This window comes from Dama dama, chromosome 10 (assembly GCF_033118175.1).
Source record: "Dama dama isolate Ldn47 chromosome 10, ASM3311817v1, whole genome shotgun sequence".
Classification (NCBI taxonomy): domain Eukaryota; kingdom Metazoa; phylum Chordata; class Mammalia; order Artiodactyla; family Cervidae; genus Dama; species Dama dama.
The window spans coordinates 3761972-3786471 of NC_083690.1; the positions used below are offsets into that span (position 1 = coordinate 3761972).

Consider the following 24500-nt stretch of genomic DNA (forward strand, 5'->3'; position numbering starts at 1 on the left):
GCCATCTGGGGAAGACTGCACAGGTCGTGCAGGGTTTCAAACCAACCGTGGCTATAAGCTGAGGGGTAGAGACAACTCCTCCAAAACAGCAGTCTAGGTCCCTGATGCAAAGGAGGGCACAGATGCAGCATAGGGGCCCTCCTTTTCCTCGGAAGCCACGGGAGAAATCCCGAATTGCTGGGCGGGGGCCGGCGGGCTTGGAAGAGACTGGAGACGGGGTCGGCAGGGGACGGGGATGGTTGGGGGCGGCGCTAGCGGGGACACGACTCCGGCTCCGCCCTCAGGTCACCCCGGAGGGTGTGAGGACGTTGGGGGTAGACCGCACGCAGTCCTGAGTCCCTGCGGGCTGGACCGTGAGAACCCCGCGGCCGGGCTCCACACGGAGGCCGTAGAAAAACGCAACGATCGTAACTGAACCCCCCGCGGGGCCGCGCAGCCGCAGAGAAGGCGGGGCGCCGAGAGCCCCGCCCCGTATGTTAATCAAGGCGCGCCCCGCCCCGCCCCGCCCCGGCCCTGCGACCGGACGGGCCCACCGCGGCGGGGTCCCAGGGGCGCCCGCGGCGGCCGGCGCGGGGCGGTGCGCCGGGGTGCAGGCCGGCGGGGCGGGGCGCCCGGAGTCCCCGCCGCGGACACCCCCGCCCGCGCGGAGTGGTGCGGGCCGCAGGGGCGGGGCTCCGGTCATGTGACGCGGCCGCGGCCGCCATTTTGTCCTGCGGTGCTGGTATTTAGAGCGCAGCGGCTGACGGGCCGGGTCGCCTTCGCATCCGCCGGACAGGTCGCCTCGTGCAGCCCGCTGCTCGCCGCGCCCGGCCCGACTTCGCCCCGGCCTTGGCCTGCTGATCTCGCCCCCCTCCCCACCCGCAGACATGTCCGAGGCCAAGAGCGGCCCCGAGTACGCTTCCTTTTTCGCGGTCATGGGCGCCTCAGCCGCCATGGTCTTCAGCGGTGAGCGCCGTGGCAGGAGGGACCCGGGGGACGGGGGACGCGCGGGGCTCGTGCCTGTTGCTCCCCGGGGTTCGGCTTGTGACGTCATTGTGACGTAATTTCGAGCTGTTGGGGGGGGGTCCCGGGTCTCACGTGACTGCGGGGGGTGGGGTGTCGGGATCCTGAGGGCTACAGGGGCTGTCGGGTGTCTGGAGAGCGGGGCCTGCGGACTGGGCCCAGGTGTGGGTCCCAGGGTGTCCCGGACGGCCACCTGCCAGCTGGTCTCGTCGGTGCGGGGGAGGGGCGGCGGCGCCGCTGCCATCTTAGTCCCGGGAGAGGCGGGAGCAGACTGGGGTGGGGGCCCGTGGTCCTGCGCTTGCTCCGCACCCGCCCCCCCCCCCCATCTTGCTGGCAGGTGTGACATCACGCCTCGGAAAGCTGCCCCCACAAGGGGCCGGCGCTTGGGTGCTCCCCGCGGAGGTCCACAGCCCTCGCCCTTGTGGCGGCCTGTCCCCCCGCCTCCATGGGGCAGCGGGGGTGGGGGGGCGTTCAGGTGGGTCTGCACTTAAGCATGTGCTTCCGGTTAGGGCTTGTCAGTGTTTCTCAACACTAGGCTGTGTGGGTTGGTAGGAAAAGCTGGGTTGAGAGGTTGGTCTTGAGAGCAGGGCAGGAACCCAGAGGTGGGAGTGGAGCCGAGAGGTGGAGGTGGGTCAGACAGGCCGAGGGCGCAGGGTGGATGTCCGGGGAACAGGCCAGCCTCCGCACTGTGTGTGTGGACGCTTGTCTGGATGGGCGAGTTAGCGTGGAGCCTCAGCGTTGAGGGGGTTGAGCTTTTTTCTTTGGGAGGAGTCTTCATTTCAGGCCTGAATGAATGAATGACCTTTCTCCCCTTCCCTGAGGCCTGGAATTGGGAGGGGCTGCCCCAGGAATGGAGAAGGGGGCCTTCCAGGGTTCTAAGTGGCCCTCTAGTTTTGAAGTGGGGTCTTAACAGTCCTGGGTGTAAAATTCAGTGAAAATTGGTCTTTCTGGGAGAGGAGCACTTGGGGCCAGCCGGGGATGTGGGATCCAGGGAAGTGAGTCCTGTCCACCCTACAGTCCCACGGACTGGTTTGGCCTGGTCTAGTCCAGGCTTCCTTGGGTTCGTCTGGTTTGGGGCTTTGATGACTCGCTCTGCCCCACCCTATCTGGGACTGGAGAGGCTCCCTGTGCAGGTATGTGCAGGGATTGAACTCCAAACAGTCTCTGCTGACTGTAAACACCAGTGGGGTGGGGGCGTGGGGACCTCCTTCTGCCCGGGCCTGCCTGCCGCAGGTCACAAGCCGCTGAGTGGGCACTGCCCTTCCCATCAGGTCGAGTTAGGGGTCATTTGTGGTGGGAGAGATGCCTGTACTTCCCCTTCCACCCTGGGTGCCGCCCACTATTTCCTCACCTTCCAGAGCCGCCTGTGCCCGCTCCTTGTGGCAGGCAGCTGTACCTCCTTTTCCTCCAGTCTCTTGCTGTTTGCTTCCAGAATACCTCCAGGGCCGGTGCCTGGCCACTTGTGGGTTGTGTCTGTCATTGGCCATTCAGCCAATCTCAGTTGAACTCCTGGGTGCCAGACACTGGGGGACATCAGTGAGCAAGACAAGAACATTGCCCGCATGGAATGTGAATTCTGGCTTTGTTTCCCCCCAAGCCTTTTTATGTATCCAGCTCCTGGCCTCCTTCCGGGCACCAGGTGCCTCGCTTCCCCTTCTTTCTAGAACTTACTTGGTGCCTTTGAGCGGAGCCCTCACCAGTAGGCCTTTGAAAGTTCCTGAGAATAGGGTAGCAGTGATCCAGACTCTTGGGGGTGGGGGCCACCTGCTCTGCTTGGCTTGTACACAGCTCCACCCTTCTCCCCGCCCCATAGGCGGCTTACTGTGGCCATGCAGTTGCCAACTCTTTACACTTGTCCAACTGGGTCAAACTCTGGTTTCATTTCTTTCTTGAGCCCATTTCTCCAGGACTTGTCTTAATCCACCTCCTTGTGCCTGCCTGCAGTTTCCAGGCTTCAGGTGTTGCCAGGATGACAGCAGTCTGTGTCTGCTACCCTTGGCTCAGATGCTCTGGCCTGCCTGGATTGGATGAGGTCCACGCCGGATCCCCGTCTCCCATTCCAGCTTCCCCTTTTTTTCTTACTTTGTGACCCAAGTCTTGTAGATTGTTTCTTCGTCCTGTTTCCGCAGGCCCGTCAGTGGCTTCGTTCCTACTCGTGGGCCTGCAGAACCATCTCCTGACCTGTCTTGCACCATCTGGAACCGCTTCCGGCCTGGCCTGTGGAGCTGGTGTCAAGGCCTGACCAGGCCAGGCTGCTTCTCCTTCTGACAGTCTTCCTGTTCCTTCCCCTCGTTCCTCTGGTTGCTCCCCACCCCCAGCCACATTATCTCTGTGCTGCCCTCTGTGGGGATAGGCCCCGCTCACTAGCTGACTCCCCAACTGCAGCCTTGCTGGGCCCACTGCCTGGGATGCTAGCTTCCCTGTAAGGTCTCACCCGGCACCATGCAGCAGCCTGTTCCTGTGCCCTTGCCCTTGAGCAGTGAGCCCCGGCACTGGCCTGCTGTGGTGCTTCGCCTGCAGGAGGCAGCCAAAAAATGCCCTGTTACTCCAGGAATGGCTTCATAAAGACCAGCACCTGACGGCCAGACGTCTGAGCGCATGGGGCGGCGGCGACCATGCAGGTCTTTGGCCCTGCCCCTGCCGGCTGTTTCCCTCTGCTCCCTGCCCAGTGTCTCCGCTCCATGTGGTCTGGAATTGTCGTTTTTCTCTTGCCCTATCTTTCTATGTCCGCCACCTCACTGGCATACCTTCGCTCAGTTAGCTCCTGTATGAAGCCCTTGCCCAGACCTCCCCACTCTCCTGAATGTGTTGCTGTGCTTGGAGGGGCCGTTATCTGTCTCCTCATCAGGCGCAGAGCCCCTCTGGTTCATTGCTGCTCTGCAGTGAGCGCAGACTAGTCATCTAGCCGCCCGGCTAGGTGAGTCAGGTCCAGAGGAATGTCTGCAGCTGTCCTGGCCCTGCCACCTCTGCCGCAGGTCGGCCCCTGCTCAGCCTCGGGGGCAGGCAGCAGTCAGGTGTCCTGTTGGGGTTTCCTCTGGCTTTCCCTTGTGCTTGCAAACGTTTTTCTAGACTTGGAGGACAGGCAGGAGGAGGGGGATTTCTGGAAGGCAGTCCACCCTGGGAAGAGGGAGGAGGGACTATGGCTGGGGAGACGGGAACCCTGTAGTGCCTAGACACCCACTCCCGCCTTACCGGAGAAACTGGGCTGCTCAGAGGTGTCTGCGGAGGCCTTGGGGTCGGCCTGGGTGACGACTTCACAGCCCAGTGTCCTTCCTGTCCCTTGTTTTCTTTGATTGCCTTTGTCTGGTTGAGATTGTCCTCGAACTCGAGGGTTCTGGCCTGCTGTGTGCCAGGAGGGCCTTTCCTGATGGAACTCTCAAATACACCAGCGCTGGGTGCAGCATGTCCCGGGGCCGGAGCTGTGGGGACTACCACGTGCCAGGTGGGGAGTGGACAAAGTTCTGGCCTAGATTGTGAGTTGCCAGGCCAGCTTGCCCTGACCCTGCCCTGCAGGGGCTCTGTGTACTATTTTGATGTCCCAGGGTTGGTGGGCTGACCCTGGCTGGACATCTGGGCCATTGAGATATGCAGCTTGTGCTTTTCCAGGCCTTTCCTGACTTGGGAACGAGCCTGGAACCCCAGACAGGCAAGAAGCTGCCTGGAATCTGCACTGCTGCTGGGGCCCAGCTACCCGTTTGCCCGTGTGGCAGGGCAGCCTATCCCAGCGCCCCTTTAGGGGTCTGAGGCTCTGTGGGAGCGTGGGATCTGTGTAGCAGGCCTTGGGAGTGCTGGTGAGCCTGGGGTGGGGTTCCACAGGAGCGAAAGAGCCCAGGTAGGCTAGACAGCCAGGAGAGCCTCTGGGGGAGGGACAGAGGAGACCCCAAGTGCTGGCCTGTGGCTGGTCTTTCCAGAGGCCACCTCCGGCCCTCTTACCCTCGGAGGTGAGAACTTGCATTGGCCCTGGAGTACACCAAAAGCTGCCTGCCGGGTCCTGGCCCCAGGTTCTCTGGGCTCACCTCGCTTTCTCCTGCCAGCCCTGGGTGCCGCCTATGGTACAGCCAAGAGCGGCACAGGCATCGCAGCCATGTCTGTCATGCGGCCAGAGATGATCATGAAGTCTATCATCCCGGTGGTCATGGCCGGGATCATCGCCATCTACGGCCTGGTGGTGGCAGTCCTCATTGCCAATTCCCTGAATGACGGCATCAGTCTCTACAGGTGAGGGCCGGTGGGCTCTCCCCTTGCCCGCCTGGGTCGAAGCTGTGGGCGGGGAGGGGCCTTGGGTGGGCTGCTGGTGCCTGGTGGTGGACCGACGTGCCTCCTGTGTCCTCTCTCCCCCAGGAGTTTCCTTCAGCTGGGCGCGGGCCTGAGCGTGGGCCTGAGCGGGCTGGCAGCGGGCTTCGCCATCGGCATCGTGGGGGACGCGGGCGTGCGCGGTACTGCCCAGCAGCCGCGGCTCTTCGTGGGCATGATCCTCATTCTCATCTTCGCGGAGGTGCTTGGCCTCTACGGTCTCATCGTCGCCCTCATCCTCTCCACAAAGTAGCCCTGTGGGCCGCCAGCCACAGAATACGATTGATGTCAAGACCACCCCCTCCTCATTCCACAACAAACAGCCTGACACACACGCACGGGGCAGCCGCCCGCCAGTAGTCGGTCTTGTAAATGCGCAGTGTCCTAGTGCCCACCGTCTGTTGCCCCAGCCTCGCCCCTGCCCGCCCCGCCCCGTGCTGTGGACATCTGGGCCCACCAGTCCCCATCCCGGCCCTGACCAGTGAGGACGCAGGCCTCCGGCCGCCCCCACCCATCTGCCCTAGAGTGCTCTGTGTATAAGGATGAATTAGAGTTGTCATTTTCTCTTCACTGGATGTTTATTTATAAAGATTTGACCTGTTCATACGTCTGTGGAGCAGCTCTCCGTCTCCCAACTCTATAGTAACCTTAGGTAGACTGTTGTTGCGTTGTGCGGTTACCGTTTACTCTGAGACCCATTGGATGGAACCACCTCCTGCTGCCCTGGGCCGCGGGCCAGTGTGCCGGGCCGTGGGCCCTGGTGCCGCTCTGTGTCCAATAAAGCTCTCAGATCTGACCGGATTCCTGTGTGTGGGTCGCTGTCTGGGCCCCGGCGCGGGGGCGGGACGCCAGGAGGGAGGGGCGGAGGGCGGTGCTGAAGCCGCCGCCACGTCACTGCGGGCCGCGCGGGTCAGGTGGGCGCGCTGGTCACGTGGCTGCGCCTCCGTCAGCTGAGGGTCACGTGGGCCAGGCCGGAACCCGGCGCCTCCCGCTCGGCTGGGCTCAGGATGCGCGGCGGGCAGGGCGCGGCGCGGGCCCCGGTGATCCAGTTCACCAACTGCCGCATCCTGAGGGGTGGCGCGCTGCTCAGGTGGGCGCGGGTGCGGGGCGGGGGGCGCGGGCGGGCTACGGGCTGGCGACGCGAGCCCCCGCCCGCTCTGTGTGCAGGGAGGACCTCTGGGTGCGCGGGGGCCGCATCCTGGACCCGGAGAAGCTGTTCTTTGAGGAGCGGCGCGTGGCTGACCAGCAGCGGGACTGCGGCGGTTGCATCTTGGCGCCCGGCTTCATCGACGTGCAGATAAACGGTGCGGCCCGGGCCCGCGGGGCGGGGACCCCAAGAGGGAGCTCCGATCCCTGGGCGAGCCCCTCTTTTATGTGGCCGCAGGTGGGTTTGGCGTTGACTTCTCACAGGCCTCGGAGGACGTGGGTTCGGGGATTGCCCTGGTGGCCCGGAGGATCCTGTCGCATGGAGTCACCTCTTTCTGCCCCACGTTGGTCACATCACCACTGGAGGTTTATCACAAGGTGAGGTCAGCCTCCCGGCCTCAAAGGAAGGAGGCTCCGTGAGCACCTGGCCTCTTGATTTTCAAATCTCATCTCTTTGGGTTAGCCAGCACCCGGTTGGCACTCGAGCCTGGCCTCACCTGCTGGCCGCCTTCCCCCGGGCCTGGGCCCCTCTCCCGGTCTTTTCTCATCCAGGTGGCCCTCTGGCTGGTCTGCCATTGCGGCGGTGCCCGCGGGCTTCCGCGTTCCGAGCCTCAGCACCTTCACCTGCCACACAGCCCTCCCCAGCCTGCATGCCGGCCGCCTCCAGGCACCAGAAACCGCCGCCTCCGCTCAGTCGTGTGTGTCCATCCCCCGCCCCAGGGACTTTCAGATTGCCACATCCTAGCTGCTCATCCCCAAAGCGGTCCATGGCAGGCAGCTCCTGGGAACAGCTTTCATAAAGGAGCCCCATTGTCCACCCCAGGCTTCCTCTGCTGCTCTGGTCCACACCCCCTAATCTTCACTTCTTTAAGTTTTGGGATTTAGTTGTCCAAGGTCCATTGTTCCTTTAAGAAGTTTCACTCTGTACCCAGGTTTTCTGGTTTTGCTCTTTATCACATTGTATTATTCCGTCTTGTCTTGTTCTGTGTATTGTTCTGTTTCTCTGAACTGTTGCAGGCATACATCATGCCTGTTTATTTGGTACTAAACTTTTTCAAACGCTTGTGGTAACACGAATAGCACAGAGTTCTTGAGTTCTCAAAGTTAATCAGGTTGTCTTTTCCTCTACCTTTTATGTCCCAGTTCTGTAGTTTTCCTCCAGAACAGGGTCCAGCCCAGGATCCCAGGTTGCCTGTCTGGTACCGGGTCCCCATCTGGGGTGTGCACAGACTCACAGCCAGGGCTGGGGGAGGTTGGCCACACTCCCTGGGTTCAGTCCCGGCCTGCTGACTTCATCTGTCAGCTGAGCAACACGGGACGTTCATTTCTTGTTTCCTAGTCTCATTTTCGTCAAAACTTAAACAAGGTTTAAGGTTTGAAGAACAACAGTGGAATCCATCTATTAGTGTTGTGTGCTCAGCACTACACTCGGTTCATATTAAGCCTCTGGTAGATGTCAGCTGTGCACATCTTTCTGGAAATTTCCCTCGACTCTCTCATCACAGAGTCCGGTGTCAAAAACCAAGCTGAGTTTCCTGCTGCAAACTGGCCCCAGTTCTGTGTTTTCTCTCTTAGTCATCAGGCCGTGATCTTCCTGCTCGGGACCTGGGAACAAATCCACTCTGTTGCTCCCTTATTCTTTGTCCTCATCTCTCCGGTCCCCATCAGGGGGTGCTTCGTGGCTGTTATCCAGTCTCCCCACTGCTGTCCCAGCCCTGCTCCTGCCCGGGTGTTTTCCCCGGGTGCCTGGCTCTGCCCACCATGCACCCCTCTCCAGCTCCCCTGCAGCAGCCCAGGCAGCTCCCTCCTTTGCCCCCAGGTGTTCTGCCCCGAAGGCCTTTGCTTTGCTCTGCTGGCCCCAGTAGTGGGCGCCTGCAGCTTCTTTACAGCACCTTCGAGGATCCTGATCTTAGGGAAGGAGTTTCCGGCCAGTAGGGCTTCCATCTTAACGTTTTCTTCCCAGCACTGGTCACCCCTCAGAAGTGCCTTGGGAGGTAGATAGTAAACTGATTTGTGGAGGAAATTGAGGAGGGTTTTGAATATGAAAATGTTAATACAAGGTGATCGCCGTAGAAGCTACAGGACCGTTCACTTGCAGGCCCCCAAGCGCTGCTCCTGCTGTTCTGCCCGCCTTCTTCCAGGGCCTGTTAACAGTGGGCGGAATTGGATTGCTAGTTGGTCAGAAGTTCTTCAGGTCCACTGAGGCCACCTGCTCTTTCTCTGGGGTCTCCTCCTCCCGCCTTGACCTTTCCTGCCCTTCCAGGAGGAGGGTCAGAGCGCCTTGTCCTCCGCTTCAGCCCCACTGCCTGCTGAGTCAACATCAGGCACCTCAGGGTTTCAGCCAGGCCCTCTGTACCTTGCCCTTTCTGCTGCCTTCCTGCTTCGCACGTGCCTCATTCCCTTTGCTCCAAGACTGTCTGTTCTGTCTACTCGGTCTTTCTCTTTTAAAACTCTTTTCTGGGAAAACTCAGCCATTATCTCTTTTTCTTATTTTCACTCTTTAACTCTGTAGTGAATTTACGTGTATCACTTGGCCCGTTAGGAAAAACTTCAGCCCTTTGCTCCCACCAGTTCCCTCCAAGAGAGGGTCACTTTCCACTCGGCTAACCTGTGGAACTTGTCTCCATATCTCTAAAAGTTGTACCGACACTCCTGTTTTTTGGTTTAGGGCAGTGTAAACGGGCTGGGAAAGATGCGCGTTAGCTTCTCGGCAGCCCCCAGCCCTGTCTCACATCCTTCTGGCCCCCACCCTCCCCAGAGTCTCCCGTGGTTCTGATTCACTCAGTTATTAAGACATTCAAGTCATTTTCTCATCTGTCAGTTCTGTTTTCCTCTGAGTTCACCTTCTTTGTTTGCCTAGATTTTTGATCTGCTGACTCAGCCCCACAGTTTCAGCCTGGTGTCTCCCTCTGGGTTCAGAATTTTGGGGTTCCGCGAAGGTTCCATCCGTCCTGTCTTCCTGTGGGAGCTTTAGCCCCCTGCTCTCGCTGCCCTGGCTGCCCACGCCCGCCTGGACACCAGTGAGGCGTCCGACTCAGCCTGTCTATTTCCTGTTGTCTTTGTCCCACTGAGCTTAAGCCTCTTAAAAATCCCTGTCCTTCTCCACGTTGAAGGGGGGTGTGGGCTGGGACTCCTGCCTGCTTTGTCCACCTCTGAGATGTGTCACCTGAGCGCCTGTCACACACAGGTGACTTGGCCCCTGGTGTTCAGACCCGGACACAGCGTGGCCGCACCCTTGCTGCCTGAGCTCTCCGGCCACTCAACGCTGCCTTGGCCCCTCGCTCTGCCTGGATGGCGTGCATGCCTCCTGCCTCAGCCCCACTTCCTGGGTCTGCAGCTTGGTGACGTCAGGCTGGTAGCCCTGGCTGCGTCCAGGCCCTTGGTGTGCGGCCCGCTGCGTCCTGGCTGCTGTCTGACGGGGCCACCTTGAGTACCCCGCTGCCCCGCTCCTGCCCCCTGCCTGGGCGCTGTCTCCACGCCTCTGGGTCATCTCGGGCAGGCCAGTCCCGCGCCCCCAGGTCATTTCTGGATTGCTGTGCTTCCTGTGGTTGAGGCCTTCAACCATCTTCTAACACCTGAGGGCAGGCCAGCAGGGGCTGGGCTCTGAACTCCGGCCGCTAACCTTGGTTGGGCTGTGACCTCTGGGTGCTGGGCCGTGGGGGCAGGGCTTTAACAGCTGGTTCCCCCCAGGTCCTTCCTCAGATCCCCGTGAAGAGTGGTGGTCCCCATGGGGCAGGGGTCCTCGGTGAGTGGCTCGCCCCTCTCCCCGTCCCTACCCTGGGAGGCTCCTTGGGGACCTGTTGGCAGCCCCTTGCCTTCCAGATGCCCGACCAGGGAGGGAGGGCAGGCAGGCAAGAGGGGCCAGGGTGGGGGCTGCAGGGCGGGGGGCCTGCTAGAACCAGCCCCTCCCCTCCCCCCAGGGGTGCACCTGGAGGGCCCGTTCATCAGCCGGGAGAAGCGGGGTGCGCACCCGGAGGCCCATCTGCGCTCCTTTGAGGCCGACGCTTTCCAAGATGTGCTGGCCACCTACGGGGGCCTGGACAATGTCCGCATCGTGACACTGGCCCCCGAGCTGGACCACAGCCACGAGGTGATCCGGGCGCTGACGGCCCTCGGCATCTGTGTGTCCTTAGGTAAGGGAGGGGGGTGTTCTTGCCTCAGGGGGTCTGCCCCGGCTCCCAGAGCTGAGTCTGAGTCTGGGTCCCCGCAGGGCACTCGGTGGCTGACCTGGGGACTGCGGAAAAAGCCGTGCAGAGCGGGGCCACCTTCATCACCCACCTCTTCAACGCCATGCTGCCTGTGAGTCCCGGGCCTGCTCTGGAGGAGGGGGGCGGGGCCCTGCTGTCACTCACTGCCCCCTCCTGCCCCCACCCAGTTCCACCACCGTGACCCCGGCATCGTGGGGCTCCTGACCAGCGATCGGCTGCCTGCAGGCCGCCGTATCTTCTATGGAATGATCGCTGACGGCATACACACCAACCCAGCCGCCCTGCGCATCGCCCACCGGGCCCATCCCAAGGGTGAGAGGCAGAGCAGGGCGGGGCGGGAATGGGCGGGAATGGGTGGGAAGACCCGGTGGGGCAGCTCCTGAGGCCCCTCCCCCTGCAGGGCTGGTGCTGGTCACTGATGCTGTCCCTGCACTGGGCTTGGGCAACGGCCGACACACGCTGGGGCAGCAGGAGGTGGAGGTGGATGGGCTGACAGCCTATGTGGCAGGTAAGTGACCCTGTCCCCAGCACTGCCAGCCTGAGGTCAGCCACTTGGCACGCTGGTGGGACGTGAGAACCCAGGTGTTTGCTGCTGACCCCCGGGGTGGCCCGGGCGCCTGGTGTCCTTCCCCCGATTCCCGCCCCCAGAACCTGCCCTCTCTGCTCTCAAGGCACCAGCACGCTGAGCGGCAGCATCGCCCCAATGGATACCTGCGTGCGGCACTTCCTGCAGGCCACAGGTCAGTGAGGCTGGGGGTGTTGCCACGTGTGTGCCCCGCGGTGGGGCAGAGGCTGCCTCTGGGAGAGCCTGGAGGCAGGAACCACCAAGGCCTATGTCTGGTGGGGTCCCCAGGAATGTGGCCAGGGTCCCGCCTGCAGGAGGTTCGGTCAGAAGGAGAGAGCGGCGCGAACCAGCAGGGGGCCGGAACCCAGAGCGACTGGCCCTGGAGCCACAGCACTCAAGGGTGGGGCCTGTGAGATTGTGGTTGTGAGGGGGAGGGGTGTCTGGCAGAGGCCGTGGTGGGCCAGGCCCTGCGAGGCTCTACGCAGTGCCCTGGGGCTGGGGTGTCAGGCTGCGGGGAGCACTGTGGTCCAGGATGCTAGTTGGAGGAGCAGGGAGACGGGTTAGGAGGCAGATGACAGCTTGGGGAGTGAAGCAGGGGCTGGAGAGAATTGGGGTACCAGCAGCATCCCCAGGTTGGGGGGAGGGGGGCTTTGAAGTTCCAGGGCTGGGGGGCACCCCGCTGGGGACCCTCTTCACACCATGCCCCACCCCAGCTCTGCAGGGACCCCACTTACAAAACACTTGGGGCCCAGATGCCTTCAGCCCCTCCTCTTGGCTTCCAGAGAGAGCACCCTTCCTGGAAGCAGGACCCTGGGCATCCGGGAGGCCACCCAGGACTCTGTCTGCCCCTCTCCCCCCACCCCCACCCTATCGAGTGGCAGAGCCAGCCGGGGGTCATGGCTGGTCACCACCACCCGTGTCCCCAAACAGGCTGCAGTGTGGAGTGTGCTCTGGAGGCCGCGTCCCTGCACCCAGCACAGCTGCTGGGGCTGGAGAAGCGCAAGGGGACCCTGGACTTCGGGGCTGACGCAGGTCAGGGCGCAACAGGGGGTGGCCCGGGGGTTCCCAGGAGGCCTGGGACAGGGCCAGGGTGGGGGCAGGTGGGCCGGAGGCAGGTGCTTCCCCATTCCCAGGGGCTTTGCCTGGCCAGGGCCTTGGTCTGTCCCTCTTCCCCCTCAGGCAGGCCAGGCCTCTGGCTTCCAAGATGGGCCTGGCAAGGGTGTGTGGGAGCACTGTTGTCTGCCCTCTGCTGCCAGGAGCCTTGCTCCCAGGGCCTCAGTTGGTCTGTGATGGGCCAGGGTGTCCCGTGGAAATCGTGTTCTGGGCCTCGGTTTCCCCCGCCCACCCCCCCAGCCTCATGGTGGGGCAGCGGCGACCCTGCCTCTGCCCCCTTCTCACCACTCCACTCTGACCCAGACTTCGTGGTGCTCGACGACTCTCTTCACGTCCGGGCCACCTACATCTCGGGCGAGCTGGTATGGCAGGCGGAGGAGGCCAGGCCGTGACCCAGGACCATCGTTGGAGGGGATGCCCAGCCCCAGCTGGACACTGTCGGCTGGGCATCGGGGAGCTGGTCTCCAGAGAGCGAAGGGAACCCCGGCCCAGGTGGAGGCCTCGGCCCAGAGGCGGCGGCTTGGATAAATGTGTGCCCCGTAGGGACGCACCTGGTCTCTGAGTTTTGCTTCACAGTGGGACTTTGTTCCGCCCTCACCCCGTGGCCCTTCTGTGGGGGCGGGTGGGTATCTGTCCCTTAGGGTTGGGAGTGGCCGCAGCACCCTGCCTGTGGGATTCTTGGGCTCAGTGGAGGCAGTGGGGCCCCTCTTTGTTAGACAGATGTGTTGGAGGCCTCAGGCCCACAGGCAGATGGGCCGGTTGCAAAGGAGTGAAGGGCTGGAGGAAGGGGCTTAGGGAGCAAGTGTGAGGGTTGAGAAGTTTGCCTGTGGTGCTGAGGGAAAGGGAGCTACATCTTGGAATGTTCAGGAAAGAACGAGATCCATTGCTCCTGGAGACAAGGAAATGGTGGAAGGAGCTGGAGAAGGGAGGGGCCTCCGGTGGGCACCGCAGAGGGTTTGGGAGGCAAGGGTGTGCTGTGGGTCATTGTCTGCACTCTTGAGTTGGCTGGACCTAGACCCAGCACTGGACCCTCCTCTCTGACCTCCAGAGTAGTCTGCACTGGCCTTGGGGCCCCTGCGCTGACCCTGGTCAACCTGCCCAACCAGCAGTCCCACGCTGCCTTGAGCCCTTGGGATAATTAGGGTTCCAACCCCATTTCCTGACCTGACTCCTGAGCGGATGCAATGATCCATGTGCCCCCAGGGTTGGCAGAAATGTGGGCGACCCTGCCTGGTGCTGGTGGGCAGCTCGAGGTCCTCAGTGTGTGTCCCCCACCCTACCTCTGTGTTTGTCCATCAGTGTCATCCTGTGCCTTCTGTGGCCCTGGCCCTGGCGACAGCCCCCCCATGCTGGGAGCATGGGCTCTTGGGCTCCTTGGATAGAGCAACTTTGAGGTGTGGGGTGGGGGATTCGGGGGTGCCCTGCTGGCTGTGAGGACCATGACCTAGCAGGGGTTGGTGCAGCCCCAAGCCTGGGGTCGTCTTGACTTCCCTTCATTTGGGTCCTGGGTGGGCGCCCCTTCTCACTTCACAGGGGAGCAGGTCTGGGGCAGAGTTGTCCACGGCCCCAGCCACTGCTCCTGCCTCCAGACACTAAAGGAGATGTCTGGGCCCAAGTGGACAAAGATGGTTGCAGGTCCCAGCGACTTCTGGGAAGAGCAGGGCTGAGGGGTGATCTGGGGCTGGGGGCCACCTGCCAGAGGAACACAAGCTCCTCCACCTGCTCAGCCCAAGGCCTCCTCCAGGTGTTCTAGTGTATTACCCCCTCCCTTCCTTCTGTCTGTCCACAGTCCAAAGGGGGTGTTCCTGTTTGTCAGCCTCATTTGTCAGCTGGCAAAATGGGAGCATGGGGTCCCAGGGCTGGTGAACATTGGCCAGAATGTGGCCTGACTGCCCGCCCAGGGGCTTCTGATAACGCTGCCTCTGCAGAATCACGGAGGGGCCCATCGACGTGGTGGTCAGGGGGGTGACATCAGGGAGGGTGGGCTGGAGGCCAAGGGAACTGCCCTGCCCAGGCCCAGGGCTCAGGCTTAGTGTGGGGTTGAAGGGGGTGACTTTGGGGCTGGAGAGGAACCATGGCATGGGGAACTGAGCCCTGCAGCTGGGCTGGGAGTGTGGGTTTTGAGGTGGGGCATTGGGTTTTGTTTTGGTTTGGGTTTTTTTGATGTTAAATACACGGATCATTCGCCATTGTAACCATATTGAAGTGCAGACTTCAGTGGCCGTTGACTATGTTCACATTGTGCAGCCCTCACCGGCATCGTCTCCAGGTCTCCACAAAGCCGACCTGCACCAAGGACGCCCTCGCTTCCACCCCTTCCCACCCCGTCACCCACCTCGCTCACTTGTCTGAGTTTGAAGCTGTTGGGTTTTAGACACAAGGGTGCCCCGCGTGGGTAGTAAGGAGACCCTGTGGGGTGGCAGTGGAGCCAGACTCAGGTAAAGTGGTAAAGTAGGGGGACAGGCTTGCCTTGATGTGGCCGTGGGGGGGTGGGGGGAGGTGACGCCAGGTGTATGCTGAGTCACTAGTGAGCGCTGGCGACTTTCACCATTTGGAGAAGCTGGGGTGGGATCGGGGCGGTGACCTGGCATGCTCCCAGCTTCTTCGTGGTTTGTTTGGGTGTGGGTGGACGTGGGTAAGAGGCTCTGCAGGGACATGTCGGCCCCACGCAGCCGCCACGTCGCGACTCCCCCGGGCGGGGGAGGGGGCCACCCGGCGGCCGAGCCCGGGCGCTGTGAGGCTTCCCCTGGCTGTTGCTGGGGGCTCCCTCCCGAAGCCTCGGGCCTGTCTTCGAGATGACGGGTCTCCAGGCCCCGAGCGCACCCGGCAGCATGGTGGGCTGTGGGCTGGGAGCCGGCTGCAGGCGTGTGCAGTGATTACAGCCGGAGAAGCCGGCTTGGGGACAGGCGTGTGGACAACGCCGAACCGGGCTGTGCCCGAGAGGCCGGGCGTCCACCACGAACCTGGTCCAACTCGCTCCGCCGCGGCTCGGGCGCCTGGCCTGAGCGGGTGCGCGGGTCGCGGAGGAGGGGCGGCGCCTGAAGACTCGCGCGCCCTGGGTGGGGCTCTGGCTCAGGCCAATCAGGGCCGCCCTGCGGAGGGCTGCGCCTCGGCCGAGCAATAGGGGCGCGCGGAGCTCTCTGACGTCTTCAAGGGGTGGGCGGGGAACTGGAAGCCCGGCCCCGCTCCTCTGCCCTCCTCTCCCAAACCTGTAGCGCCTGGACCCCCGTCCTCTTCTCCACGCCCCTCGGCGCCCCGCTCCCCCCAACCTGTAACAGCTGGGTGTGGTACTTCATAACGTGGTCCTGGACCCCTTTCCACATTTACGACTTTGTTTTACAAGCCGGAATTGGCAATTGTAATACGGTTCTGCCATTCACTAATTTTTTGAATTGAACGACATGAAGGGGAGAGCTTCCCAGGTGGGTGTATGTGGACCTGTCTCACTGTTTTAACAAGGTGTCCAGTGTTCTCCAAGATGGATATTCCTTGACTTACCCACCGTGGACCTATTGAGTTCCTCCCCACCCAACCCCAGCTGCCCTGGGGAAGATGGACCGTGGAGTGACGGACAGGGAATTCTGTGAACTTTGGTGTTCAAGTGTGTCTAGAAGGCTGCAGGGGGCCCTGCCTGGGCACTCCTTTGGGTCCTGTGGGTTCCTTCTCCATTCTGTGGCCTCAGATGGGGCTTCTGTGGCCCCTTTCTTAGTGCTGGAAAAAAAAATTTCTTAGTGCTACTGGAACAAATTACCAAAACCTAAGTGGCTTAAAAAAAAAAACAAACAAAAAAAAAACTGGTTACTTTACAATTCTGGAGGTCAAATTCAAAAATAGGCCTCAGTGGCCTGAAGGCAGGGTTGTGACATCTCTGAGAAAGACACTGACCATCACCAGCTCATGCACACCACCGGCACTCCTTGGTTCATGACTCCCTCCCACTGGCCAGCAGTGGTGGGCCAGCCTCACGTCCCACCACTCTGCCTCTTTAAGGCAGGGGTCCCCAACCCTCAGGCCGAGGTACTGGTCCCTGGCCTGCTGGGAACCGGGCCCCACAGCGGGAGGTGAGCAGTGGGTGGGCGAGCAAGCGAGGAGCCATCTGTATTTACAGCTGCTCTCCATCACTTGCTTTACTGCCTGAACTCTGCCTCCTGTCAGATCAGTAGTGGCATTAGATTCCCATAAGAGCACAAACCCTACTGTGAACGGCACATGCGAGGGATCTAGGTTGCAAGCTCCTTATGAGAATCATCCCCAAACTTTCCCCTCCTACCTGGTCCATAGAAAAATTGTCTTCCATGAAGCCTGTCACTGGAGCTAAAAACGTTGGGGACTGCTGCCTTAATAACTCGTGATTGTATTGGGCTTACCTGGATGATCTCCAGACTTTAAGGTCAGCTCCCTGGCAAGCAACCTTAATTCTCCCTTTTCATGTAAGACAGCATATTCACCGGTTGGGAGATTAGGGTGTAGACATATTAGGAGGCTCTGTTATTCTCCCACTGTATCTTCTAGGGAGAAGAGACTAGGCCTGGGCTCCCCACGGCTACCATCATTTTATGAAGGTGCTGTTGCCCCACATGCTGATCAAACCGCATGTTTTCAGTCTTTGGAGTTTTGATTGATTTGAGGAGTCAGCCCATTTTAAAGCTGAGAAAGCCCAGTTCTGCCCTCCCCCTCCCAACACATACACGTTGTCCAGGCTGTGGGATCTTAGTTCCCTGACTAGGGGTGGAACCCAAACCGTGCCCCCTGCAGTGGCAGCATGAAGTCTGGACTGCCAGGGAAGTCCCAAGAAGAAACCCAGTTTTAGAGAAGGAAGCGCACTTACCTGAGACCTCAGGCAACTTTCTATTTCCAGAATTCCAATCTAATGTTTTCCTCACAAAGCATGATTCATATGGGAGGATGTTTAGCCAGATGGCTTGGAAATCATTGGCTGAGTCTGACATTTTTCTTCCATCCACCAGCAGCCAGGAGCAAAGGCATCTTGAGAACCTCGGGAGTGGTGACCAGGGACTTGGCAGGCAGAGGCAGAGACCACGCGTGCTCTCCAAGCCGTGATCTCCTGATAGTTCCCTGTGTGTGTGTACTCAGTCATGTCCAACTCTGCGACCCTATGGACTGCAGCCTGCCAGGCTCCTCTGTCCATGGGATTCTCCAGGCAAGAATACTGGAGTGGGTTACCATTTCCTCCTCCAGGGGATCTTCCCAACTCAGGGATCTCTTGTGTCTCTTGCGTCTCCTGCATTGGCAGGCAGATTCTTTACCACAGCGCCACCTGGGAAGCCTGGAGAGTCCCCTTCTCTCTCCCTAACTGGATGCGCCCTGACTGGTCTCCCAGCCTGCCTATTCCCAGGTACAGCCCTTTTTTTCCAGACCCACAAACCTCCAGGGGTGCAGGCCTGCCACCCTTCTTCTTTTGTCTTCCCCTGTGTCCCAGCAGAACTGGAGTCCTGGCTCTGCCCTTGACCAGCTGTGGTGACCAGCCTAGAAGGTGGCGCCCAGTGATCCCACTTCCTGGAACCCACACCCTCCTGCAGTGCCTCTCACCTGGTACCAGGAGGTCCCATGTGACCCGCGGACTGTCAGAAGTGATGTCGTATTGCTTCGGACATTAGGTTATAAAGTCACTGTGGCTTCCATCTTGGGTGTTCCCTGGGGAATCATTCTTGCCGGGGACAGCCCGCCGCTATGGCACGGAGACAGACTGCCCTGCGGAGGGGCCCCCGTGATGAGGAACCCAGGCTTCCACCAGCAGCTGGGTGAATGAGCCCTCCTGGAAGTGGATCCTGCAGCTTCAGTCGAGCCTTTCAATGACTTAGCCGCCGCCACCATCTTGCCCACAAGCTCATGAGAGACCCTGAGCCCGAACCCACCAGCCAAACTGCTCCCGTATTCCTGACCCACAGGAACCATGAAAGCATCAGTGTGTGCTGTTTCATGCCTCTATGTTTTGGGATGATTTGTTCACAGTGCTAGATAATTAACATACTAGCTCTGCGATGTTAGGCAGGTTCTGTAGCCTCTGAACCCCAGTTTCTTCCTTTGTGCCCCAAGAGTCATAGAAGTGACTGAAACATAGAAAACGGCACAGTGCAAGCACAGGGCCCGGTTTGCTGTGAGTACTCCACACCTGTGGGCCATGTGCTTCCCGGCCCCCTCCTGCCCTGCCCTGGGCGGAACTTGACCTCACAATGTCAGGCCAAGCCAATGCACTCTTGGCCTGAGGTCACCCTTGAGCCGGTCAGGGACAGAGGCTCTGCCCAGGGAAGGGAGTAGAGGGCCGTTTCTCTCCTCCAGCTGGGGCGCCAATGACCTGTGCCAGGCCAGGTGAGTCCATCTGCCCTCCTGCCCACTGCCCTGGGATGGGCAGCCAGAGGCATCCATGGAGTGGGTGCCCGACCTCTCCCCAGGTGAGAAGAGCAGCCTGGCCTGACCTGGGCTCCGCACGCTGGTTGCCTTTCTGCCCTGTGAAGGCTGAGAATTGTCCTGCGTTCTTCTCTCACCTGCCCCTCCCTGCTGCTGCTCAGTGACCTTCAGGGTCACAGCCTCCCCTCTCCCCTGCCCCTGAGTCTGACCGGGCTCAATCCTCCCCACCTGCTCTCCAGTGGGCTCTAGCATTGACTACAGACTTTTCCCTCAAGCTTTGTTCCCCTCCCTTTTTCTCTTTCAATAACTCAAGATCACCATGGCCATGGTTTGGTGTCATAGACTCTAATTAAAAAAAAAAATCTAAGACTCCAGTTCATATTCTGCAGCTTGCATCTTTGCCCTTATACTTAGTTTCTGTGTTAGAGCTTTGCCTTGTGCTTTTCAGCAGCTGCAGAAAATTCAGGACGAGTGTACCTAATTTACTGCTCTCTCAATAAGTATTTTCATTTTTTTTTTTAATTTGGCTTTTCTGCTTTTTGCTTCATAATAAAGCCATGTGGTCATAGACATCCTCACACAGCAGCTTTACATTCAAGGGTGAGAGCTTCTTAGAATTTCCACGAAGAAGATACACCATTTTGTTAATCTTTTAAAAAATAATTTTATATTTTTCTTTCTTCTTCATTTTATTAATCATTATTATAAACATCAATGTTTAAGAGGCCAATTAGTCCTAGAAATGTTGGAAATGAGAAACAGCAGCACCCCCTCACCTCCACCTCTCTAGCCACGTTCCACTTACCGCTGGTTCTCCCGGGAAGTAGTCTGTTATTTATGTCCATCTTTCTAAATAATATCTTTGTACTTTAGGACTTGCTGTATTGCTTGTGGTCATTAGCTGCTGCCTTTCTGTTAAAAGAGGGAAAGATTCAGCTGTCTCTTACCCTCCTTCCTCTCCAGGTCCTGCCAGGGCGCAGTAATTACCGGTTGAATCAATGCATCTGTCTTGTGCATGCGAGTAACTATCACTCAGGCTGAGATGAGCGAGCTGCCTCCTGAACTTCAGATGGTGCTTCCTTTCTGGTATGGCTGTTTTTCTGAAGTTTTCCTCATCCGTCTATCAATCTCTTCATTCACTTTTGTTTTTTAAGAAGCCACCTTGCATGGAAGGATCATTTTCCTTTTTTTAAAAAATCTTTAAAAATGATTATCATTTGTTTATTGTTGGCTGTGCTGGGTCTTTGATATTGCGTGCGGGCTTTCTCTAGTTGCAGTGAGCAGGGGCTACTTTTCCTTGCAGTGCACAGGCTTCTCATTGCAGTGGCCTCTGTCGCAGACCACGGGCTCAGTGGCCTTGCAGCATGTGGGATCTTCCCGGAGCAGGGTTCATACCCAAGTCCCCTGCATTGGCAGGTGAATTCTTAACCACTGGACCACCAGGGAAGTCCCTTAATTCATTTTTTTTCCTTAATTAAATTTTGTACATGGTGAAATCTCTCATAGAAGCTATCATTTTCAGTATTTTGGGGGAGCTTTCTGAAGCCTGTTCTCCTTGTGTCTGAGGAATCTTAGGACTTCTCCCCATTATCCATTTCAAATTGCATTATCTCTCTGGGTACTCCTGAGGCCCCACTTACTTGATTTTTTCTCCCTCACAGCACTTATCTTCCAACATCCCATAAGATTTGCTTATTTATGATGCTTGCTGCCCTCCCCGGCCCCCTCCATACACACTGTCTGCCCTCCACTGGTGGTATCAGAGTACCATGAGGGCAGAGATTTTTGTTTTTGTTCACCAGTGTCTAGCACAGTGCTTTGCATGGAGAGGAGGTATAGTGCATGCTTGTTGAATGGACAGTCTCTGGGACTCCTCTTCGTGGTCCTATGTGCTTACTTCCTCATGTGGCAGAGCTCATCCTCCAGTAACTTTCTGAGAAAGGGTGCTTGTGAGATAGATATTTTCAGACGTCTATAGTTATGTGTATATTGACATGCACATTTACGTAGAGTCTGCAAATTTCTTCACATGTAGTTCAGTTCAGTTGCTCAGTCGTGCCTGACTCTTTAAGACCCCATGGACTGCAGGCTTCCCTGTCCATCACCAACTCCTAGAGTTTGCTCAAACTCATGTCCCTCGAATCAGTGATGCCATCCAACCATATCATCCTCTGTCATCCCCTTCTCCTCCTGCCTTCAATCTTTCCCAGAATCAAGGTCTTTTCCAGTGAGTCAGTTCTTTGCATCAGATGGCCAAAGTACTGAAGTTTCAGCTTCAGCATCAGTCCTTCCAATGAGTATTCAGGACTGATTTCCTTTAGGATTGACTGGTTGGATCTCCTTGCAGTCCAAGGGATTCTCAAGAGTCTTCTCCAACACCACCGTTCAAAAGCATCAGTTTTTCGGTGCTCTGCTTTCTTTATGGTCCAACTCTCACATCCATACATGACTACTGGAAAAACCATGGCTTTGACTAGATGGATCTTTGTTGGCAAAGTAATGTCTCTGCTTTTTAATATGCTGTCCAGGATGGTCATAGTTTTTCTTCCAAGGAGCAAACGTCTTTTAATTTCATGGCTGCAGTCACCATCTGCAGTGATTTTGGAGCTCCCCAAAATAAAGTCTGACACTGTTTCCATTGTTTCCCCATTTATTTGCCATGAAGTGATGGGACCAGATGCTTCATGTTTAAGATGGTAATAAACATTGAGTCTCTCCAGGTTGTTCTGAGAAGATAAAATGGTTAGAATTCTTTGAGGACAAGGTATTAATAGTTTATGAAGATTGAAGTATGTATAAAATAAGGGTTGTTGAGGCAGCTGAGTCCAGTGACTGAGAGCAGGGTGTCGGTGTAGGTCGGGCTCATTCTGAGTCCTGTGCTCTGTAACCTATTAACTCTATGACCAAGAGTAACCAAGTTACTGAAGCCTTGGCTTCCTTGTGTAAAGAATGATCATAGTACCTGTTGTTTATGGGGCAAAATCCGATACACTGCTCTGAATATACAGTAGGTATTATTGATGTACAATATTGTTGGATGTGGCTTGGTATGGGAGTAAGGGCAGTGTCTACCTTGGACTTGCCTTTGTGTCCCCTGAGGGTTACAGTACCTGGAGTGGGGTAGCAAAGAGCAATTTACAGCAAAAGTCCTGGGAAGGATACCGGTGTTTTGACCCCCATTTCCATCTGCTAAGAATTTATCTTAAGGAAGGAAGTAAGTGTGTGTCCAGATTGACCTACAGGGCCTTGTTCATGACATAAAAGTCTGGGAACCACTTCAGTATCAGGTGGGAGCTTGATCATAGATTTGGGGCTTACCAGGTGGATCAGTGGTAAAGAATCCGCCTGCAATACTGGAGACACTGGAGATGTGTGTTCGATCGCTGAGTTGGGAAGATCCCCTGGAGGAGGAAATGACAACCCACTCCAGTATTCTTGCCTTGAGAATCCATGGACAGAGGAGCCTTGCAGGTTATAGTCCACGGGGTTACAAAGAGTTGGTCATTACTGACCGGCTGAACATGGAGGCATAGACTCTAGTCTTCCTCTAGTGGAATCATCTTTAGCCCTTACAGTTGAGTAAGACAGATATCCCGAGAGCTGGACAGGATACAGGAGGGTACATTGTTAAGTGAAAAAAATGAGTGTCAGAAGAGCAGGAGCCTTCTGAGGGATGGAGGTTACATTTGCCTTTTTACCCGGTTATTTATTTATTATTTAATGTTTGGCCGTGCCACGCAGCTTATGGGATCTTAGTTCTCTGACCTGGAATCGAACCCCAGGCTCGTGGTAGAGAAAGCTTTTAACCACTAGACCACCAGGGAAGTCCCTCCCTATTGGTATTTTAAGGTTTGTAAATAGAGGATTGGATGCCTGGACAAATAGAAGTCATATAGTCTAATTGTCAAAGCACAGTCTCTGGCATGTGAGTATCAAGATCCTGGGTCTGGTGATACAGAACTCCTCTGGCATGTGAGTATCAAGATCTGGGTCTGGTGATACAGAACTCAGGGAAAGCTACAGAGTTATGCTATGCCTCAGCTTCCTCATCTGAGAAGTGAGGCAACAGTAGCTGGATGCTTGTTCTAAGTAAATGAGATTAGACATGAACAATCCTTACTGAGAGTAAGCACTGCTGCTCAATGATTAATTCTGGCCAGTGAGATTAGGGATTCACTTATCTTACTGTTACTTCTCTTTATTGTCTAAATAGTTTTTTTTTTTTTTAAGTGAAGATATATTTCTTCTGGAAACAGAAAAAAAGATATTTTAAAATATGCAAACCTTCAGGTAACAGAGTGATTCTAATTTTGTTTGAAATAACATCTTAGAACAACAACGTGAATGTACTTAACGCCACTGAACTCTAAACTGGTTAAGGTCTTAAATTTTACCATAGTTAGAACAATAATACCACCGTCATCATCAACAATAACAACTACAAAAAAAGTTAATAAGCAGAGGAGGAAGTCCTGAAGGAGCCCCTGGGACTCTCAGCAGGGATGAGATGCGATGGTTTTCTGCCTTATAGCTGTGGCTTTAGAGCCTCGTTTTGCTTCCGTGAACACTTCTCAATTTTGCAACTAGTGAAGTTGCTTCTTTCGGTGTTTACTCAGAGCCCCGCTTCCGAGTCCGCGCCGCGCGGCTGGAGTCCAGCCGCCGCGCCTGGGGCGTGACCTTGGCCGCCGCGTCCCTGCCCGGGCGAGCCTCAGTTTCCCGGTCCCGGAGCGAGGATGACAGCTCGCCGGGTACCGCGCGCAGCCCCGCCCCTCGGACCGCGGATTGGCTCTCGTGGGGTCGCCCCCCCGCTCCGGGGCGGGGCCGGGCCGCTCCCGCCTGCCGGGCCCCAACCCGGAAATGCGGCTCGGGGGCGCCGGCCGGGCTGGCCCGGACCGTGGCAGAGCGACGGCGAGGGAGACCAATGGGCGCAGGCGGCTGCGGCGGCCCGGCGGAAGTCCCGCCCGGCGTCGCGCGGGGGCGGGGCGGCGCCGGGGGCGGCGGGCCGCGGGGCGGGCGCAGGATGAGGGCGGCCATTGCTGGGGCTCCGCCGCGGGGAGGAGGACGCTGAGGAGGCGCCGAGCCGCGCAGCGCTGCGGGGGAGGCGCCCGTGCCGACGCGGGGCCCATGGCCAGGACCACCAGCCAGCTGGTGAGTGCGCGGCTGTTGCCCGGGCGCGCCGGCCCGTCACCTCGCTGAGCGCTGCGGTCGCCCGGGCCCGGCAAGGCGGGGCGGTCTCGGGGGCCCGGCGGCGCCTCCTCACCTGCGGTGAGCGGCCGGGCCGGGGACCGCGGGTGCCGTCGGGGCGTCGCTCGGCCGCCCAGCGAATCCCGGGCTCGGCTGAGGCGGGCGCTGGCCCGGCGCGGGCACTGACAGGCGCGCGCAGGGCGGGGGAGGCCGGGGAGGTGTCACCGGCCCGCCGCGGTGGAAGTGCTTGGAAAGTTTGTTTTCGGCGCGGCGCGGCCTGTAGCCGAGCCTCCGGCGTTACCTTTCGGACTGTCTGCGGAGAAACAGCTCTAGGCCTTCATCTGGGACCGGTCCCTGTGCTTCCGCTCGCCGCCGAAGTGGGATGTGCGAGTTCTAGCCCGGAGCACCTGATGCTCGGGCCCCTCCGAATTCCCGGTTGGGATGAAGTCCGATGCACTCGGGTGCGCTCCTTTCCCGGCCCTGCGGGGCGGCGTATGGGTGCTTTGCGTGCCTTGGGGCTCTGCTCCGGCACCGGAGTGATGGGATACCTCGGGGAGGCCAGGCTTGAACCGACCGCCGCGGGCTGGTGAGCGTGACCGGGCGGAGAGATTTTAGGGGGA

General features: G+C 58.4%; 3 protein-coding genes across 4 annotated transcripts in view; all 3 read left to right on the top strand.

Moving 5' to 3' along the window:
• Window positions 1-704: 704 nt before the first annotated feature.
• On the top strand, window positions 705-6096 carry ATP6V0C (ATPase H+ transporting V0 subunit c). Its single transcript, XM_061152617.1, has 3 exons — window positions 705-945; window positions 5037-5220; window positions 5344-6096. The coding sequence occupies exons 1-3, from the start codon at window positions 867-869 to the stop codon at window positions 5546-5548; spliced, it is 468 nt and encodes a 155-aa protein (XP_061008600.1). The 5' UTR covers window positions 705-866; the 3' UTR covers window positions 5549-6096.
• A 154-nt stretch (window positions 6097-6250) lies between these two features.
• AMDHD2 (amidohydrolase domain containing 2) lies at window positions 6251-14527 on the top strand. Of its 2 annotated transcripts, XM_061152619.1 has the most exons (11): window positions 6251-6385; window positions 6463-6599; window positions 6680-6819; window positions 10132-10186; window positions 10362-10574; window positions 10652-10740; window positions 10817-10961; window positions 11050-11157; window positions 11321-11389; window positions 12145-12246; window positions 12631-14527. In XM_061152619.1, exons 1-11 carry the CDS (start codon window positions 6303-6305, stop codon window positions 12717-12719), a joined length of 1230 nt encoding a protein of 409 aa, XP_061008602.1. In that variant the 5' UTR covers window positions 6251-6302; the 3' UTR covers window positions 12720-14527. The 2 variants fall into 2 exon arrangements, with proteins under 2 accessions (XP_061008602.1, XP_061008603.1); XM_061152620.1 differs by lacking the exons at window positions 12145-12246; window positions 12631-14527 and adding an exon at window positions 11503-11642.
• Window positions 14528-23711: 9184 nt separating this feature from the next.
• The window catches only part of PDPK1 (3-phosphoinositide dependent protein kinase 1), a 62864-nt gene continuing 62075 nt past the window's right edge, over window positions 23712-24500 (top strand). Inside the window, exon 1 of the mRNA XM_061152621.1 lies at window positions 23712-23844. Coding sequence (XP_061008604.1) covers window positions 23821-23844 — 24 coding nt within the window. The 5' untranslated portion in view covers window positions 23712-23820. The remainder of the gene's footprint in view (window positions 23845-24500) is intronic.

What these genes read in the sequence shown, in the direction of transcription:
- ATP6V0C (XM_061152617.1), top strand. Translation starts at nt 867, where the DNA reads ATGTCCGAGGCCAAGAGCGGCCCCGAGTACGCTTCCTTTTTCGCGGTC. An exon ending in AGCCGCCATGGTCTTCAGCG is followed by an intron (nt 946 to 5,036) that starts GTGAGCGCCGTG and finishes TTCTCCTGCCAG; the next exon opens with CCCTGGGTGCCGCCTATGGT. An exon ending in GACGGCATCAGTCTCTACAG is followed by an intron (nt 5,221 to 5,343) that starts GTGAGGGCCGGT and finishes TCTCTCCCCCAG; the next exon opens with GAGTTTCCTTCAGCTGGGCG.
- AMDHD2 (XM_061152619.1), top strand. Translation starts at nt 6,303, where the DNA reads ATGCGCGGCGGGCAGGGCGCGGCGCGGGCCCCGGTGATCCAGTTCACC. An exon ending in CACTGGAGGTTTATCACAAG is followed by an intron (nt 6,820 to 10,131) that starts GTGAGGTCAGCC and finishes GGTTCCCCCCAG; the next exon opens with GTCCTTCCTCAGATCCCCGT. An exon ending in CGGCATCTGTGTGTCCTTAG is followed by an intron (nt 10,575 to 10,651) that starts GTAAGGGAGGGG and finishes GGGTCCCCGCAG; the next exon opens with GGCACTCGGTGGCTGACCTG.